This window comes from Neophocaena asiaeorientalis, unplaced genomic scaffold, assembly GCF_003031525.2.
Source record: "Neophocaena asiaeorientalis asiaeorientalis breed wild unplaced genomic scaffold, Neophocaena_asiaeorientalis_V1.1 scaffold232, whole genome shotgun sequence".
In the NCBI taxonomy this organism is placed as follows: Eukaryota; Metazoa; Chordata; class Mammalia; order Artiodactyla; family Phocoenidae; genus Neophocaena; species Neophocaena asiaeorientalis.
The window spans coordinates 160,220-180,142 of record NW_020175672.1 but is presented as its reverse complement, the minus strand read 5'-3'; the positions used below and the strand labels follow the sequence as shown (position 1 = coordinate 180,142).

The following is a 19,923-nucleotide window of genomic DNA, read 5'->3' as shown; positions in this document are numbered from 1 at the left end:
TTTTTGTGGTACGCAGGCCTCTCACTGCTGTGGCCTCTCCCACTGCAGAGCACAGGCTCCGGAGGTGCAGGCTCAGCGGCCATGGCTTACGGGCCCAGCCGCTCCGCGGCATGTGGGATCTTCCCGGATCGGGGCACGAACCCGCGTCCCCTACATCGGCAGGCGGACTCTCAACCACTGCGCCACCAGGGAAGCCCGGGTCTTCGTTTTTGCACGTGGGCTTTCTCTAGTTGCGTCGAATGGGGGCTATTCTTCTTTGTGGTGCACGGGCTTCTCATTGTGGTGGCTTCTCTTTTGCAGAACACGGGCTCTAGGCGAGCGGGCTTCAGTAGTTGTGGTGCGTGGGCTCAGCAGTTGTGGCTCATGGTCTAGAGTGCAGGCTCAGTAGTTGTGGCGCACGGGCTTAGTTGCTCCGTGGCATGTGGGATCTTCCTGGACCAGGGCTCGCACCCGTGTCCCCTGCCTTGCCAGGAGGATTCTTAACCACTGTGCCACCAGGGAAGTCCTTAATTTCCTTGTATGAATTTTCATAGAAGTAATAATTTCCTATTTTTCATTTGCTTAGTTTCCTAAGCCTCTATCACAGTCACGCTCCTAAGGAACTGTAAAATTCTTGGAGATAGTCTTTTCCACGCAGTCGGATATATCAAGTCTTCTATCAGTCCCATATTTTTTTTCCTGGAGACATCTTTCCTGGAGCTTTCTGGGGTAGATTGGATTATTGTTCCCAGTGCTTCACTTCTTTCCAGTTAAGAGAATTATACACCCCTGATTTTTGCCATGTGACTTTGCAGTATCTCTCCCTAGAGTAGGGGGAGTATATTTTCCTGTCCCACTGATGTTGAGCATGGCCCCGTGACCTGCTTTGGATCAAGAATTTTAACAGACGTGAGAGGAAAAGAGATTTCAATGTACTTGTGTAATCTGGCTTGCTTCTCGAGCCTCTGCAATCCACCGTGAAAAGGACATGGCTTGGATAGCTGTTGGTTCAAGGAGAACGAGAAAACATGGGGAGAAGACCTGAACTGAAACCTCAGTCTAGAGGCAAGCCCAGCTGACTGCAGCTGTACTGATTGAACTCTAGCCAGTATGCAGACCCACGAACATGAAAAATATTGTTGTAAGCTCCCGAGGTTTTGAGATTTTCTTTTATTACACAGAAAACACTGACTAATATACCTTCTGTCCTCCTTCATGAATCTGGACTAGCTGTTGCCCTATAGAGCTATTGTCCTGGGATATGCCTTTGCGTATCTATTGGGCCAGATACCCCATTTATTGAATTCTGTGACTTTTTTGAGGCCCATGCATATCTGAACACATTTATTGGGCCATTACATTTGATTAATGATTTGGCTAGGTTTGTATTTCTAGGTTGAAAATAATTTTCTCTCATAATTTCACCATTTTCTTTCAGCTTCCTATGCTGCTTTTGAGGGATATCATTATGACTCCTTATTCTTTGTACATGACTTTAGTTTTCCTTTGGAAGCTTTTAGAATCTTCTTTACGTCCTGAGGGTTTTGATATTTCAATATGATATGACCGGGTAGGAATCTGCTTTCAACCAATGGGCATTTGGTGGGTCCTTTCAGTCTGAAAAATTCATGTCCTTTAGCGATGGAAAATTTCTTCTATACTAATTATTTGATAATATTTTCTGCCTCACTTAATCCTTTTTTTTTTTTTTTCTGGCTGCATGGCTTGCAGGATCTCAGTTCCCTGACCAGGGATTGAACCCGGGCCCTCAGCAGTGAAAGCGTGGAGTCCTAACCACTGGACCACCCAGGGAGTTACCTCTTCTTTCTTTTAAAAACCCCTACTAGGTGGATGTTGGGCATTCTTAATTGATTTTTCTAACTTTATCTGGTCTCTCACATTTTTCATTTCTTTTTGTTTTACTTCTTGGGAGATTTTCTCAAGTTTATCTTCCAATTATTTTATGGATTAAAAAAATTAACTACCATATCTTAAAATTCTAAAAGTTATTCTCTTCTGTTATTACTTTTTTTAATATAAATTTATTTAATTTATTTATCTTTGGCTGCATTGGGTCTTCGTTGCTGTGTGCAGGCTTTCTCCGGTTGTGGCGAGCGGGGGCTACTCTTCGTTGCGGTGCACAGGCTTCTCATTGTGGTGGCTTCTTTTGTTGTGGAGCATGGGCTCTAGGCATGTGGGCTCAGTAGTTGTGGCTTGAGGGCTCTAGAGTGCGCGGGCTTCAGTAGTTGTGGCACACAGGCTTAGTTGTTTTGCAGCATGTGGGATCTTCCCGGACCAGGGCTCGAACCTATGTCCCCTGCACTGGCAGGCAGATTCTTAACCCCTGCTCCACCAGGGAAGCCCCTCTGTTATTACTTTTAAAAGAAGGATCTTGTTTTTCTTTCATGGCTATATTATTTTCTCTTTTTTCTCTATAGATATCATAGATTTGGGGGGAAGTTTTCCTGTATTGCTTCTGCTTCTTCTAGGGGTCTGCCATTACTGAATCTTTTAATTCTTTGATGAGACTTCCTGGAAGGGGTAAGATTTCAGTGATGCATATTTTTATTTATTTATTTATTCATTCATTCAAAGGGAAATTTATTTATTCATTCAAAGGGAATTCAAGTCCTTAGAGAAGCTTTTATAATGACCATGCCAAAGGTTCCCTGGGTCACAGAGAAGAGATTCTACCCAATCAAAGATGCCTTTACCAATTTGGAACCCATCAGCACAACCTTCTCTTCGGGCCTCCAAAGCTGTGTGGTCCTTTCAAGCGAAAGTGAAAAGCAGTAGGAATTATTGTTCAAACAAGGCCAGGACTTGCCTACAAAAGTCTTCATTTTAACCATTTATGAAGATCTACATTTCTTTATGTAGATCCAAGTTCCTCTCTGATTATCACATTCCATCATCCTGAAGGAGTTTCTGTAATATTTCTTGTAATGCATGTCTGATGAAAATGAATTCTCTCAACTTGTATTTGTCTGAAAAAGTACTTAATTTTTATTTTTGAAACATCTTCATTGGGTTTAGAATGCTGAGTTGACAGTTTCTTCCTTTAGCACATCAAAGATGTCACTCTACTGTCTTCTAGCTTACAGAGTTTCTGGTGAGAAGTGTGCTTTGTTCCTCTGTATAATGTCTTTTTTCTCTGGCTGCTTTCAAGATTTTCTCTTTATCTTTGGTTTTTGGAATCCAAATATAAGTCCAGGCGTGTGTAGTAGTTTAAAAATACGCATACAGGTCTTCCCTGGTGGCGCAGCGGCTGAGAATCTGCCTGCCAATGCAGGGGACACGGGTTCGAGCCCTGGTCTGGGAAGATCCCACATGCCGTGGAGCAACTAGGCCCAAGAGCCACAACTACTGAGCCTGCACGTCTGGAGCTCGTGCTCCGCAACAAGAGAGGCCGCGACAGTGAGAGGCCCGTGCACCGCAATGAAGAGTGGCCCCCGCTTGCCGCAACTAGAGAAAGCCCACACACAGAAACGAAGACCCAACACAGCCAAAAATAAATAAATAAATAAATAAAAATATGCATACAAAGTCTTTGATGTTTTAGAAGGTGGAGTTTAATTCCCCTCCTCTTAAGTTTGGGATAGACTTAGAGACTTGCTTCTTTTTTTCCAGGTATAAGGTAGAATTTTTAAAATTTCTGTCTTGATTTTTTTTTTGGATTGAGATTTAATTGACATATAACATTGTATTAGTTTCAGGTGTGCAACATAATGATTCAATTGTATGTATTGCAGAAGTGATCAATGTCTCGTTAATTGTCACCATACATAGTTCCAATTTTTTTTTCATATTACATCCCTATGACTTATTTTATAACCTGAACCTTACTTTGTTCCTTTTGACCCCCTTAACCCATTTCACCCACCTCCCCACCCGGCTCTGCCTCTGGCAACAACCAAATTGTTTTCTGTAGCTATAATTTTTTTTTTTTTTTTTTTAAGATTCCACATATAAGTGTGATCCTCAAGGTCCATCCATGTCCCAAACGGCAAGATTTCATTTTTTTAATGGCTGAATAATATTCCAGTGTGTGTTTATATCTCACATTTTCTTTACCCATTCATCCATCAATGGACTCTTAGGTTGTTTCCAAACTTTGGCTATTGTAAATAATGTTGCAATGAACATGGGGATGCATATATCTTTCTGAGTTAGTGTTTTCATTTTCTTCGGATAAATATCCAGAAGTGGAATTGCTGGATCATAAGGTAGTTCTATTTTTAATTTTTTGAGGAAACTCCATATTGTTTTCCATAGGAAACTCACTTTTAATGGAGAAACTATGGTGGGAATAATGGTGTGGTACCTCGGAGACCTAGATCATACAAGACAGTGCTGCTTCTGCCTGACTCTAAGATTGCTCTGGGAATGCTAACTGCCACATTGTGAGGACTTTAAGCTGGTATGCTGTAGTCATCAGGAAATTATAATTATTTTATATATTTAATTGTCAGAAAAAGGCAGCTGGATGAGGAGTTACTGTAATGGGAAGAAACTGTCAAAGATAAAATCCCAAATCATGAAATTATGCCATAGAAAGCATATTGAGTAATTTGCTCTTCCAGCAAGCACTAGGTAAGCATCTACTCTGTGTCTGAGTATGCCCAGAGAAGCCACAGAAATCAAGCAGAGGAAGACCCTAAGACAGTTTTGTAATTTTAACCTGTTAAAATATGAACCTTGACTTCTTTGATACAGCTCTATTAAAATGTAGTTTTACTTTTTAAAATTGGTAAGACTTTTTTAGAGCAGCTTTAGGTTCACAGCAAAACTGGGTGGAAAATATAGAGTTCCCGTATTTCACACCTGCCCCAAAGTCTCCCCACTATCAACATCAGCATCGGAATGGCACCTTTATTACAACTGATGAACCAATATTGACACATCATTATCAACCGAATTCCATAGTTTACATTAGGGTTCACTCTTGTCCATTCCATGGGTTTTGACAAATGTATAATGTCACATACCCACCATTATCATACAGAATAGTTTCACTGTTCTAAAAATCCCCTGTTCTCTACCTGTTCATCTCTGCCCCCCACTCAAGTTCCTAGCAACCACTGATGTTTCTTATTCTCTCCATAGTTTTGCCTTTTCCAGAATGGAATCATACAGTATGTAGCCTTTGCAGATTGGTTTCTTTCACTCATGGTTTCTCCATGTCTTTTTCTAGCTTGATAGCTTATTTCTTTTTAGTGCTAAATAATATTCCATTGTCTGGATGTACCAGAGTTTGCTTATGCACTTGCCAATCAAAGAATATCTTGGTTGTTTCCAAGTTTTGGCAACTTGAATATGAATAAAGCTGCTACAAACATTTGTGTATAGGTTTTTGTGTGGACATCCATTTTCAGCTTCTTTGGGCAAATGCCAATGAGTATGATTACAGGATTGCACGGTAAGAGTATATTTAGTTTTTTAAGAAACCGTCAAATTGTCTTCCAAAGTTTGTGCATTCCCACCAGCAATGAATGAAAGTGCCTGTTGCTCTGTGTCAGCATTTCTTGCTGTCAGTGTTCCAGATTTTAGCCATTCTAATAGGTGTGTAGTGGTATCTCGTTTGTTAATCTGTATTTCCCTGATGACATATGATGTTGAACATCTTTTCATATGCTTATTTGCCATCTGTAGGTCTTCTTTGGAGAAGTTATCTGTTCAGATCTTTTGCCCAGTTTGTAATCTGGTTGTTCATTTTGTTATTGTTGAGTTTTAAGAGTTCTTTGTATATTTTGGATATCAGTCCTTCATCAGATACTATGTTTTGCAAATATTTTCTCTCAGTCTATGGCTTGTCTTCCCATTCTCTTGACATTTAACTTCGATACATTAAAAAAAGCCTTATTTTTAAAGAAAATTTTCTTACATTTGATGTATAATTTTTTGATATAAAAAATTGAGGTAACTCACATCATAAAATTTACCCTTTGAAGTGTACAATTGCGTGACTGCACCAAGTTGTGCAACCGTCACCACTATGTAATTCTATAACATTTTCATCATTCCAAAAGCAGCCCATTATCAGTTGTTCCCATTCCCTTCTTCCCTCAGCCCCTGACAACCACTAATCTACTTTCTGTCTCTATTGATTTGCCTATCTAGACATTTCCATATAAAAGGAATCATAATATGTATTCTTTTGTAACTGGCTTCTTTCATTTAGCATGTTTTCAAGGTTCATCCATGTTGTAGCATGAGTCATTACTTCATTCTTTTTATGGATAAATAATATTCTATTGTATGGATATCCCAAGTTTTGTTTATTTATTCATTAGTTTGATGGGCATTTGGGTTGTTTCTACTTTCTGAACATTTGTGCAACAAGTTTTTGTGTGGGTGTATGTTTTCATGTCTCTTAGGTATACTTAGGAATGGAATTGCTGGGACATGGAAATGCTATGTTTAATCTTTTAAGGGACTGCTAGACTCTTTTCCAAAGTGGTTGCATCATTTTACATTCCCAGTTTCTCAGCATCCTCACCAACACTTGCTATTGTCCATCTTTTTGATTATAGCCATTCTAGTGGGTGTGCAGTTTTGGTTTGCATTTCCCTGATGGCTAAGGATGTGCTTATTGGCCATTTGTATATCTTCTTTGGAGATATGTTTACTTAGATGCTTTTCCTATTTAAATTGTCTTTTTATTGTTGAGTTGTAAAAGTTTTTCATTTACTCAGTATACTAGACTGGCCAGAGAAGGATGGGGGTTTTGGAGGAAGTACAGTTATTGTTGATAAAATTTAGATGTGACCATGATACAGGTGGCTAAGGTGGGCAGGGGCATAAAAAGGTCACTAAATGTAAGCAAAGTAGGGTATTGGATAAGTCATTCATGGGAAGTTGAAGCCACCAAGAATGATGGCATGTGTTGATATGCGGCCTAAGATCTTCCTTGTGTGAGGGAAGTTGTTGAGAGATCAGTAGATAGGGCAATGACAGAGGGCTGGAATAGTCAAGCTGCTGAATTTAAAAAAGCTAGGAGGAAAGATGAGCAATAATCACAGAGAAGCAGTGGGGGCTCACTTCCTGGGTCTGACAATAAAAGCAGCTGCCACCTAAGAGGACTACAGGGGAAGAAGCATCTTAAGGGACAGCCAGAGTAAACGATACCTTCAGGAGACAGTTAAGGTGAAAAATATTCTCTGATATAAATCATACCAATGTTTTCTTAGGTCAGTCTCCCAACACAATAGAAATAAAAGCAAAAATAAACAAATGGGACCTAATCAAACTTATAAGCTTTTGCACAGCAAAGGAAACCATAAACAAAGTGAAAAGACAACCTATGGACTGGGAGAAAATATTTGCAAATCATGTGACCAAAAAGGGTTTAACTTCCAAAATATACAAACGGCTCATATAATGCAATAACAAAAAAAAAATCCAAAAATGGGCAGAAGACTGAAATAGATATTCCTCCAAAGACATACAGATGGCTAACAAGCACATGAAAAGATGCTCAACATCACTATTAGAGAAAAGCAAATCAAAACTACAATAAGGTATCACCTCACACCAGTCACAATGGGCAACATCAAAAAGTCTACAAATAACAAATGCTGGAGAGGGTGTGGAGAAAAGGGATCCCTCCTACACTGCTGGGGGGAATGTAAATTGGTACAGCCACTATGGAGAACAGTATGGAGGCTCCTTAAAAAACTAAAAATAGAACTACCAAATGATCCATCAATCCCACTACTGAGCATATATCCAAAAATGACGAAAGCTCTAATTCCAAAAGACACATGCACCCCAATGTTCATAGCAGCATTATTTACAATAGCCAAGACATGGAAGAAACCTAAGGGTCCATGAACAGATGAATGGATAAAGAATACTTCCAAAATATACAAACGGCTCATATAATGCAATAACAAAAAAAAAATCCAAAAATGGGCAGAAGACTGAAATAGATATTCCTCCAAAGACATACAGATGGCTAACAAGCACATGAAAAGATGCTCAACATCACTATTAGAGAAAAGCAAATCAAAACTACAATAAGGTATCACCTCACACCAGTCACAATGGGCAACATCAAAAAGTCTACAAATAACAAATGCTGGAGAGGGTGTGGAGAAAAGGGATCCCTCCTACACTGCTGGGGGGAATGTAAATTGGTACAGCCACTATGGAGAACAGTATGGAGGCTCCTTAAAAAACTAAAAATAGAACTACCAAATGATCCATCAATCCCACTACTGAGCATATATCCAAAAATGACGAAAGCTCTAATTCCAAAAGACACATGCACCCCAATGTTCATAGCAGCATTATTTACAATAGCCAAGACATGGAAGAAACCTAAGGGTCCATGAACAGATGAATGGATAAAGAAGATGTGGTATATATACACAATGAAATATTACTCAGCCATAAAGAAAATGAAGTAATGTCATTTGCAGCAACATGGATGGACCTAGAGATCATCATACTAAGTAAGAAAGAGAAAGACAAATATTGTATCACTCATATGTGTAATCTAAAAAGCAGTACAAACGAATTTACAAAACAAAAACAGGCTCATGGACATAGAAAATAAACTCATGGTTACCAAAAGGTAAGAGGTGGGGAGGGATAAATTGGGGAGTATGGGATTAACAGATGCATACTACCATATATAAAATAAACAACAAGGATTTACTGTATAGCACAGAGAACTATATTCAAAATCTTATAATAAACTATAATGGAAAAGAATTGGAAAATAAGAATATACACATCTACACATATAACCGGATCACTTTGCTGTACACCTGAAACTAACACAATATTGTAAATCAACTATACTTCAGTAACAGAAAACAAAAATGGTGAAGAGACGGAGCAAACATTCCAACAAGATGCTTATATAGAAAAATTTGTTGATTATTGAAGGAAGAACTGGGGGGCACAGGAAGTGCTGGGAACACTATGTGATGAGGTGATGGTAGATGACCACTGACATTCAGACCTCTTGAAATTACTTTGACAAACCTGTGAGGAATGCTGGGATTAGACTGGAACAACTCTTGGAGGATGGTGGGCAAAGAGTTCCAGGATTGTGGTGGCGGGTACATTCCTTATTTCTGCAACTGGTCATGGCCCTGGGGGTGGCACACCGGTGACTGCCCTCTTCCCCCAACCCTAGGGGGTATTTCCCTTGTCCTAGGTCAGCTCCTTGGAGCCCAGTGGGTGACCCAAATCTTTGTCCTTTAAAGAATATGAGTACTTAGTGGTTCTGTTATTTAATACCTACATCAATTAAGACCACAGTAGAGAAAATTGTTCAGGGGAAAAAAAAAAAGGAAATAAATCTAAAAAAACCACCTAGAACAAAGGTTCTTTTTTCAAGTTCACCTATTCTTTTTTCATACTGTCCTTTCTTGCCTTATGGTTTCTAGTCCTCCCTTTATTTCTCTGAATATTTTAAACATACTTTATTATTTTTTATTTATTAAAATTTATTTATTTATTTTTGGCTGTGTTGGGTCTTTGCTGCTGCATGCGGGCTTTCTCTAGTTGTGCCGAGTGGGGGCTACTCTTCCTTGTGGTACACGGGCTTCTCTTGCTGCAGAGCACAGGCTCTAGGCACGTGGGCTTCAGTAGTTTTGGCATGTGGGTTCAGTAGTTGTGGCTCACGGGCTCTAGAGCACAGGCTCAGTAGTTGCGGCACACAGGATTACTAGCTCTGCAAGATATGGGATCTTCCTGGACCAGGGCTCAAACCCATGTCCCCTGCATTGGCAGTCAGACTCTTTTATTTTTTTTTCATATCTTTATTGATAGGATCCTCCCGGACCAGGGCTCGAACCCATGTCCCCTGCATTGGCAGGCAGATTCTTAACCACTGCACCACCAGGTAAGTCCCTAAACATACTTTTATTTTTTTAAAATTTTATTTATTTATTTATGGCTGCATTTTGCATTGGCAGGCGGATTCTTAACCACTGCACCACTAGGGAAGTGCCAACATACTTCTTTTAAATTCAGATTCTTCTACTACAATTCTTGGAGTGCAAATTCTCCCACTTGTTGCATCTGCTGAGTTTGCTCTCCTTCATGGTGGTTTGCTTCTTCTTTCATTTTCTCTTCTCGTCCTCCTTTATTTGGGGTAAGTTTTCCTGTAAGCTCATTTCAATAGGACTTGTTTTTCCAAAGGTTCCTTTGTGAAAACTTGGTTACAAGAATATCCTTACAGAACAGTTTTGTGTTTGCTTCTAAGGGATCCTATGGCCCAGGACCAGTTTTTTGTTAGTTTTTCATCTTGACATTCCAGTAACATTTGGGTACTGTGAATTTAGACCACACTCTCACAAACAGCAAATGTCTTAGTTTCTTTGTAGCTGACTCTTTCTACTTACATCTCTGAGTGATGTTAGACTTTTTTGTATTTCCCTACTGATTCCCAGGTTAAGGAGCAGTGTTCTTCTAGTCTTCATTTCACAAGGAAGTAGTCCTTTGAGACTCCTGTTTCAGTGTTGAAGGCCTAGCACTCAGCCATTAGGCCTATATCTGAGTCCCAAGTCTCCATGAACTCTTTGACCTCCACTCTCACAAACTCTCTGACTTTTGGGTTCCCATTCATTTCTGGAACCCTGGGATTTCCCATTTTTAGGTTTAAGTCCAGTTGTGTGTCAAACTTTTTTTTTTGGCTACATAATATTCAATATTTCTATATTTGAGGTAGGAAGTGAGTTTGCCTGGAACTACTCTGTCTGTTGTATTGATATATTGGTCAGAAGTCACCCCCAAACATTCTGCATATCCGGACCGGGGCACGAACCCATGTCCCCTGCATCGGCAGGCAGACTCTCAACCACTGTGCCACCAGGGAAGCCCCAAAGGGTCTTTTAAAGACACAAATATGGCCATTTCATCCTCTCAGCATGGCATTCAAGACACTATGAAGTCCAGAAACTCACCTCTCTAGCTTCATTTCCCACCACTTTCTCTTCTTCTTCATACTCACATACACTCTCTACACTCCAGTCACAGACATTAATTCTTCTCTTTCTATTCTCTCATAATTTTATTTAGGGTGTACATTGATAGTAGTTACATGTACTTATTCTCTAGTTTGTGTGCTATCAAGATGGAATTGTAGTAACTGACAGCAGTAGTAACTCATTATCTCCCTAACCCAGAAAACAGTAGCTCCATATGGTGAAGCTACTAGACACTTCAGTATAACATGATTTTAATTTTATTAAATTAAAGATGTTCGAGTCTAACTATGCTTGCACTGAACTGTATATTAAAGAATTGACACTTTAATGATATCAAGTCACCCTTCCGAGAACCTGGTATGTCTTTTCACTTGTCAGATCTTGTTCTATGCCCTTCAATATGATTTTTTCTTGTTTATTCTTAGTATTTTATAATTTTGAATAGGTATCACATTAATATCGTTCAAAACTTTAAATTATAAAAATGAATACAGTGAATTTACCCTTCCATTGCAGTCTCCTCTCTGCCCAATTCTTCTCTCTTCCAGAGATATTTTATATTTATATGAGCAAACACATACACCTATTTATTTCAATTGTGAATGGAATACTTTTGTTATTGTTTCTGGTTGATTATTGCTGGAATAGAAAAAAGCTATTGATTTTTGTACATTTATCTTTTAGTCACTTACCAAATTTCCTTATTAATGCTAATAGGTTTTACTTATAGCCTCTCAGATCTCCTAAAAGCACAGTCACATATCAACAAAACAAGATCATTTATTATTTTCCAATAGATACCAATTACTCACTTTTCTTGCCTAATTATTTACACCTAAATTTTCAAAGCAGTGTTGACTCTTGTCTTATTTCAGTCTTTAACAGAAGTAGCTTTAGTATTTATAATTAAAAATGTTTGCTATTGGCTTTTTTTTTTTGTTTTTTTTTTTTTATTTTTTATTTTTTTTGGCTGCATTGGGTCTTTGCTGCTGTGCACAGGCTTTCTCTAGTTGCGGCGAGTGGGGGCTACTCTTCGTTGTGGTGTGAGTGCTTCTCACTGCAATGGCTTCTCTTGTTGCGGAGCACAGGCTCCAGGCACACGGGCCTCAGCAGTTGTGGCTTGCAGGCTCTAGAGCGCAGGCTCAGTATTTATGGCACATGGGCCCATTTGCTCCGTGGCATGTGGGATCTTCCCGGACCAGGGCTCGAACACGTGTCCCCTGCATTGGCAGGCGGATTCTCAACTGCTGAGCCACCAGGGAAGCCCGCTATTGGCTTTTGATGGTTTCTTTTACTTGGAGTTTATCAAATCATACTTAAAGCTGTAATATTTTATCAAATGCTTTTTCAGCATATACTGATAAAATGTTCATCTCCTTTCATTAAAAAAACTTTATTCTGAAATAATTTTAGACTTACAGAAAAGTTGCAAAAACAATACAAAGAGTTCCTGTATACCCTTCACTCAGATTTCCTCCATGTAAATACTTTACTTTTATCATTCTGTATGTATACTTTTGTATGTGTGTATACGTATAATTTAGCTTCCTGAAACATTTGCCAACTGTCTTTACCTTTAAATATTTCAATGTACATTTTCTAAAAACAAGGATATTCTCTTACATAATCATAAGAACTATTATCAAAATAAGAAAATTAATATTAATCTACAGACATTTAAATAATCTTCAAGTTCTTGATGTAATGGATTATATTAATAAATTTCCTGATACTGAGGCTTGTATTGCTGAAATAAAACTTATGTAATTATGTTGTATAATTCAACTTAGTTTTATTTGGAAGTTTTGCCTCTATAGTCGTAGATGAGATTAAGCTATGGCATTCTTTTTGGCAGTTTAGTGGGTTTGAGTATTAATCTTACGCTGGCCTTTAAAAATCAACTGAGCATCTTTCCATCTTTTCCCATGATCTGAATCAGTTTTTATAGTAATTAAAAATTACTCTCATCTATTTTTTGGGCTGGATGATGGCTACAGTGGTATTCACTTTGTGGATAACTCATTGAATTATATACTTGTGATTTGTGTACTTTTCCATGTATATGTCAATTTAAAAAGTTTAAAGAAAACAATCTTTTAAAAAGATAAAATTTTAATCACCTTTCCAATCTCTTCTTTTTTTTTTTTGTTTGTTTTTTTTTTTTTGTACACAGGCCTCTCACTGTTGTGGCCTCTCCCGTTGCAGAGCACAGGCTCCGGACGTGCAGGCCCAGCGGCCATGGCTCACGGGCCCAGCTGCTCCGCGGCATGTGGGATCTTCCAGGACCGGGGCACGAACCCGTGTCCCCTGCATCGGCAGGCGGACTCTCAACCACTGCACCACCAGGGAAGCCCCCAATCTCTTCTTTTGGTAACTAATTGGCATATTCAAACCACTGACTTGGGTCAGTGTTTGCTAGGAAACGATCTATCTGCTCTGTTTTCAAAATTGTGGCCACAGATTTCTCCTAAAATTATTTTAGATACTTTCATATATGTGGTTATGTCTGATTTCTCATTCCTAATCTTGGTTTTTTTTTTTTGCTTTTTCCCTATATCAGGCTGGGGAGATTTTATCTATTTTATTGGTGTTTTCAAAAAGAATAGTTTTCTTCTTATCCTTTCTCCTTTTTTTGTTTTTTGAATTCCTACTTAACTTCAGGTTTTATCTTTAATTGATCCATTTTCTATTTTCCTATGCTTTAAATGTGTTTTTTTCTAAATTCCTAAAACCATCACTACTTATCTTTGAATTTTTCCTTTTGAACAATAAAGATATTACATTTTCATTTGCAAGTCCAGCCTCATGTATTTCTGGATACTCAGTAAATATCTGGGGTCTTACTTTGCTCCATTCACTAAGGGTCTAGCAGGTTCTACTGCCTGGCCACAAACACATGACAAATGTGTGCTCCATGAATATATGATACTGTTCTGTCCTGGGACTCACTATGAAGGTCTATGCTTGCTGCAGGGCCCATCCATCCATCCAAATACCTGGAGCAGCCATCATGTGATGGCTCTGTGCCAGCTTCTATGAATAGGATAGTGAGTGGAATAACTGGGTATCTGCCCTCTTGGATCTTACACTCTATTTGTTCTTACATAGAACAAATAATGCAAGTGAGCTGAATACTGCCTAGGATGCTATGGTCCAACATCACCTAGGAGGTCTAGCTAAGATTCCCTACAAGTGATACTTAAGTTCCTCAGAATCTGAGGGTCTACCCTGTCCCCTACCTTCTTCTCAGAAAGGTGGCCATTGGGTTTTCTTGTACAAAAATTATCTGGTTTTGAGTTATATGTCTGCTGCTCCTGGCCGCAGCTGACTAAACCAAGGGACTGACAGCCAAGCATAAGAACTTTATCCAATAGGAATGTTCCATATAGGATGGTCACCGACTGACTTAATTAGAGCCTCTAAGGGAAGTCTGAACAAAAAACAGAGTGAGAGGAGAAGAAACAGAGATAGCAGGAGAGGAAGAAGCAGAAAAAGAATAGTAAAGTCATAATAATGAGGGCAAATCGCAAACCTTGTGGTGTTGGATTAGAACTGTAGGCATCAATATGGACTCATAGTTTTTAATAATATACAGATGGACAGATATAGTAATAAATTCAGTTGTGTGTGATACATGTGTTAACATACACACATATATTTCCTAGCTTTGTGTGCTGAAAAGGCCTAGAAGCAACAACACTCCAGTAGCAATGAATATACCACCTTAGTTTCTAAGTACCATTCTCAAATAAAAGGAACCAGGAGCTGCTTAGAGAAATGGCTGATGCCAGGGCTGGGACAAGAAAAGTATGAGTGAGCCTGGAATATCCTGTGGTACCAGAAAGTAAGGCAATACTAAAAAAAATGATGGGGCAATGTTGAAACAACACAGGAGCCAATTTAGGAGCTCCCAATGGCCAAATCTAGGCCAAATGAGCAAAAAAAAACTATGTTAGTATTAGGTTATAACCCACAGACTAAAACAAATATCCATTAGTTTATACTGATATAAATAAATTACTGAATAAATAAATGGGGGAAAAGAGACAGCTGTTCCTTACAGTAGAATACCAATTAATAAACATAGATGGAATAAGAAAAGAGAAAGTCATCATTAGACAAATACAGTATCAATGCTTGCTATAAGTAAGAACCATTGATGGATGCTAAAAATCAGTAGGCAAAAGTCTAAGGATAAATAAGACATCTATACAGCTCCTATCTTTCCATGAGATTCTTATTAATTTCAAAAGGGAAATTAGTAAACCTACAGTGGAGACACTGGCACACACAACCTCAGCCATGTGCTGCCACTATGAGGCACTAAGAAGGGCACAGCATCTCTTGTGGGCTAGTCTTGCCCAAAATGTAGACCCTCGATCTAATCATGTGAAAACAGCAGGCAAACCTAAATTAAGGGACATTCTACAAATTAACTGATCTGGACATTTCAAAAGTGTCAAGGTCATAAAAGGCAAAGAAAGCCAGAGGAACTGTCACAGGCTGAAGGAGATGAAGAAAACATAACAAAATGCAATGTGGGCTCCTCGATTGGATTCTGGACCAGAAAAAGGACATCAGTGGGGAACGTGGCAAAATTTGAATGTCTACAGATTAGTTAGTAGTACTGTATCATGTTAATTCCCTGGTTTTACTAATTATACTGTAATTTAATAATTTTTAAAGATGTTAATATTAGGAGAAGCTGGTGAAGGGTGCATGGGAACTCTATTATTTTGGCAACTACCTGTAAGTCTAAAATTATTTCAGAGCAAGAAGTAAAATAATAATAATAACGATAATAACACACAAAAAAGGCATGTGAACTACAACTACTGAGCCCACGTGCCACAACTACTGAAGCCTGTGCACCTAGAGCTCATGCTCTGCAGCAAGAGAAGCCACAGCAATGGGAAGCCCGCGCACCGCAACGAAGAGTAGCCCCCACTCGCTGCAACTACAGAAAGCCCACGTGCAGCAACAAAGACCCAACGCAGCCAAAAATAAGTAAATAAAATAAATTAAAAAAAAAAAAGAATGGCAGTCACTGAGGTTAAGAAGCAGCAGACAACTCCTTGAGGGGCTGGACAGTGATTGCTGGAGCATCTGCTGGAGCCCACGTTCTGGCTTCTGACTGCCTCATACCCGCCATGTTGTCATCACCCAAGGGACTTTGATTCCTGTCCCCATTTTCTGCTTCCTGAAAGAGACTTTGTAACACCAAAGGAAGGTTCCAAAATGGCCCTGCAGGGGGAGGGTGATGACATGGTCATCGATGGTGGCTATTGCAGATGGTTCCCAAGGTGTACCAAGCCTTGCTGTGCCCTGCTAAGCTGAGGCTGGAACATGTCTGGTCTGTGGAATGCCTTGGGGGATGGTGTGTAGTCCCTCTGCTTAGTGACTAACATGCAGACTGCAGAGGGGAGCTGTTTATTCCAGGTTCACTTAGCTGGGACCATAGTATAGACGGGGCTGAGGCAGGCTCCATGGCCATCTGGGCAGAGCCCGACCCCATGATTCCTCCTCCTGCAGTTCCCCAATGTCTACGTAGTTGGTCTCCTGAAGGAGGCCCTGTAGAGCTGACCTTGCTTGGTCATTTGGTAGCTTCTGTCCAGTCTCCGTGTAGGGCAGGGTAGGGCCCAGTCAGCCTTCTTCCTAAAGATGCCCTATGCTGGCTTAGTTCCAAGGCTGGAGAGCTATGGTCTGGTCTGACCTCTGAACATGGGGTGGGGAGGAACAGTAGTTATCACACAGTAGTGTCCCTGAGAGTCCCTTTCCCTTGGAATTTTAGAGCTTGGGAAAGAGGAAGCTACGGCCTAAATGCAGAACCTCTGTGCCTGGGCCTCTGCATTCTTCTCCATTCCCAGTGGAGACATTCTGGGGACTCAGTTGCATGAGAGCCAGTAGAGGGTGGCAGGTCACAGCCTGGTCCCTGTCTCTTTCCAGCCAGATCTGTTCTCAGCTGCCATACTTCTGAGCTTCCAGGAAACATGATAAAGTTCCAGAGATGCTGGGACATGGGGATCACGCTGAAGGACAGAGATAAGAGACCTCCCTCTTCCCCCTGGCTTGAAGGGGATGGAGGAGCAGCTCCTCTCCCAGAGACCTGTTAGCACATGTGGGGCCCACAGGAAAGGATCAGGGTAGGGCAAAATTCCTGCTTTTGACTTTGGAGAGGAGTGAGAGGCAGGAGGAGAAGGCAGGTCGTTACCATGCCACAGCCAAGGGGGCTTTATTAGGTGTTCAGGGCACGTATAGGCAGGTAGGTAGACACTAGAGGGTGTGGCACACCTTCTCAGGGTTTAGTGGTGCCTGGATGTCCAATCTGTGGGTCTTGCTGTCCTTATCGATGATCTCCAGCCGCAGCTTGGGTGGACGCTTCTCAGCCTGGGGTGAGGGCAGTTCAGGACTCTTGAGTAGCTGCTTGTCTGAGTCCTCCACAGTGATGCGCAGAGTGCAGCCCCCTGGCAGCAGGTCCTGCTCGTAGGCGGCCGCCAGCTGGTTTACCACACGGCGCTCCACCTGCAGGTGGTAGGTGAAGTGGTCTTCACTGCCAAAGCCTGGAGGCCTGGCTCTATCACTTACTGCTCAGGCAAGTACTTACTCAAAGCTTCAGCTTTTTCATCTGCAAAAGGCTAACAACGCAAGCTTGCAGGACAGTGCTAATGACACAGTAATGTCAGTTTCTGAGGTTCAGCCCAGTTTCTCACACTGGTAGGGGTTCAAACTCAGTTACCCTTTTAGGATAGGGGTTTTACTTGATTATATTGTTTTTGGTTCTGAAGAGGCATCTGCTCTAAGAACAATTCCTGCCTGTCTGGACAGACTGGGAGCCCAGGGAATGCGTCTGGGGGCACCAGGGAGGGAGGTGTGGAAGGGCCTCACTTCTCTCAGGCTCCTGTGCTCACCTCATGCTTAATGGAGCGGGCGCCATAGTGCACGTTGTAGCCGTCAACCAACACGTCTGCCACCTCACGGTCCCAGAGCAGTGTGATGTTGTGCCTTTGCTTGGCCTGGGACAGGTCAGATAGGAGCATGCCTGAATGTGGGCCAGGGCTTTCTATCTCTCAGCGCTCTGGCCTAAGGCCTGGGCCTGTGAGAGACTGTGTGCCCTATAGCCACTGGCCCCCTCTGTGCTCCTTCTTCTGGGGGTGGTGCTCCCAGCCCAGTGTTCCCTGACTTCCAGTGGGCATATATCCCACCCCCACCCACAGGCAGTCCCCGCTCTTACTCTCTTGGCCCAGAAATTCAGCTCCTTGTTGACGAGTTGGATGAGCTCCGAGTGGCAGAAGGGGAGGAAGTAGACGATCTCATTGATTCGTCCCAGAAACTCATCTCTCTTGAAGTGAGCCTATAGGGCCAGGTTAGGGATGGGGTGAACTCAGTGACCCAGAGGGTATAAAGGAATTACTGGACCCTATTGGGGAAGATGGGCGTGGGAGGGTTTCCATATCTTCACTATGGCTAAGGGGATCCCCCCCCAACCCAAGGCTCCAGCAGGAATGACAAAGAACTCTTACTTTTAGGATGGGGCGAATCACATTTTCCTTGAAGTTCTTAGAGATGGTGATCTTGTCACTAGTCTGGACATCCCCTGTAGAGACAGAATCATAAACCCAGGACCTTTGGGAGCTGTGCCTGCTCCTTCGCTCTATCCATGAAAAAAGCCCTGGTCCTGACCCTTATGGTCTGTGTGTTCCTGGTCAAGGTCTCAGGCTGTCTGGGCCTCAGCCTTCTCCTCACCTGCACAATGAGAGGCCTGGACTGGGTACCTCCTAGGCCCTTCCACTGCTCATGTACTGGTAGGAAATGTATGAAGGAGGGGAGGGAAGAGGAGAAGAGTCAGGACCAAGACTGGGCTGGAGAGTTCAATCCTAAATAGAAAGGTGACAGATGTGGCCTCCTGCCTGACATGCTCCTCCTTTCCTCCTATGCAGGAAGGCTCCCCGGCTGAAAAAGGCTGTGTCACCTCCATACGGTTTCTGGTCTGCTATCCCCTCATTGCACCGAAGTGTCTCCATCTGTTGAGTGTGCATCCCTTCAGTCCCCTTAGGCCCTGGCCTCTTCCTGGCCCCATGCCCTGGTGTGGCTCTGTCCATTACTCTGTCTGGAGCCCTCCTGTCACCCAAGAGACTTGGGGATTTCTTGAGGAAGTAGGGGCACCATCTGTCTGCCTCCCTCCACTATCTAGTAGGGTGCCTGGTGTCTGGTCAGGACCAGCTAGGAACAAAGATGCTACCAGGGCCCTCATCTGGCCCCAGGACACCAATGCCATCCTGCCATCCTTGCCCCCAGGAGATGCGCTGGCGGCCTGGTCACTTAACCAGTTGCCCAGAGAGCTCGGGCCACGTGCTGTACCAAGGTTCTCGGCGATCCGGTTATGGCTCATCTCCAAAGCTTCCTGCCTCAGCTGCAGTGCGTGCTGTGCTATCTCGTCACTGCCCACGTTGGAGGTCATGATGAAGATGGCGTCCTTGCAGTCGATGGTCTTCCCTTTTCCATCTGTCAGCCGGCCCTGGGAAGGAACCGTGACTGCATGGTCAGGGAGTGGTAAGGCTGGGCCCCTCTCCCAGGAGCTCTCTCCAGAACCCCTGTGCCTCCCCCTCCTCCGGCAGAGTCAGCACTCCCTCCTCTGGGGTCTCTGAGCACTGTTCTCACACCTTGGCTACAGTGCTCACCTGCTGGGAGTGCCCCAGGTTGAGACTGCACCTGCTGTCTGGCATCTCTGAGGGCACCCAGAAGCCAGCCTGACTGTACATGCATCCATCCAACACACTCTCCTGGGGGCCCAGTCTGGGCCAGGCTCTGTGTTGGGGCACTGGGGACTCACTGAGCCTCTGACATGCTCCCAGTCTAGAGAAGGAGTGAGGTCAGGAAACAAGCAGTCACAATTCAGTGGTTAAATGTTATGATAAAGGGAAGGCCACGCTGCTGTAGGAGGTCAGAGGAGGGTATTCTACAGGGTCATTGTGAGGACCAGGTAAATGAACTGAAACAG

The 19,923-nt window shown here is 42.0% G+C and overlaps 1 protein-coding gene across 2 annotated transcripts in view; it reads right to left on the bottom strand.

Moving 5' to 3' along the window:
* Positions 1-17,132: 17,132 nt before the first annotated feature.
* The window catches only part of CLPB (ClpB family mitochondrial disaggregase), a 145,510-nt gene continuing 142,719 nt past the window's right edge, over positions 17,133-19,923 (bottom strand). For both annotated transcript variants that reach the window (XM_024731828.1, XM_024731830.1), the window contains exons 12-16: positions 19,284-19,440; positions 18,446-18,519; positions 18,157-18,276; positions 17,834-17,938; positions 17,133-17,447 (exon numbers count right to left, since the gene is read on the bottom strand). In XM_024731828.1, coding sequence (XP_024587596.1) covers positions 17,199-17,447; positions 17,834-17,938; positions 18,157-18,276; positions 18,446-18,519; positions 19,284-19,440 — 705 coding nt within the window. In that variant the 3' untranslated portion in view covers positions 17,133-17,198. The remainder of the gene's footprint in view (positions 17,448-17,833; positions 17,939-18,156; positions 18,277-18,445; positions 18,520-19,283; positions 19,441-19,923) is intronic.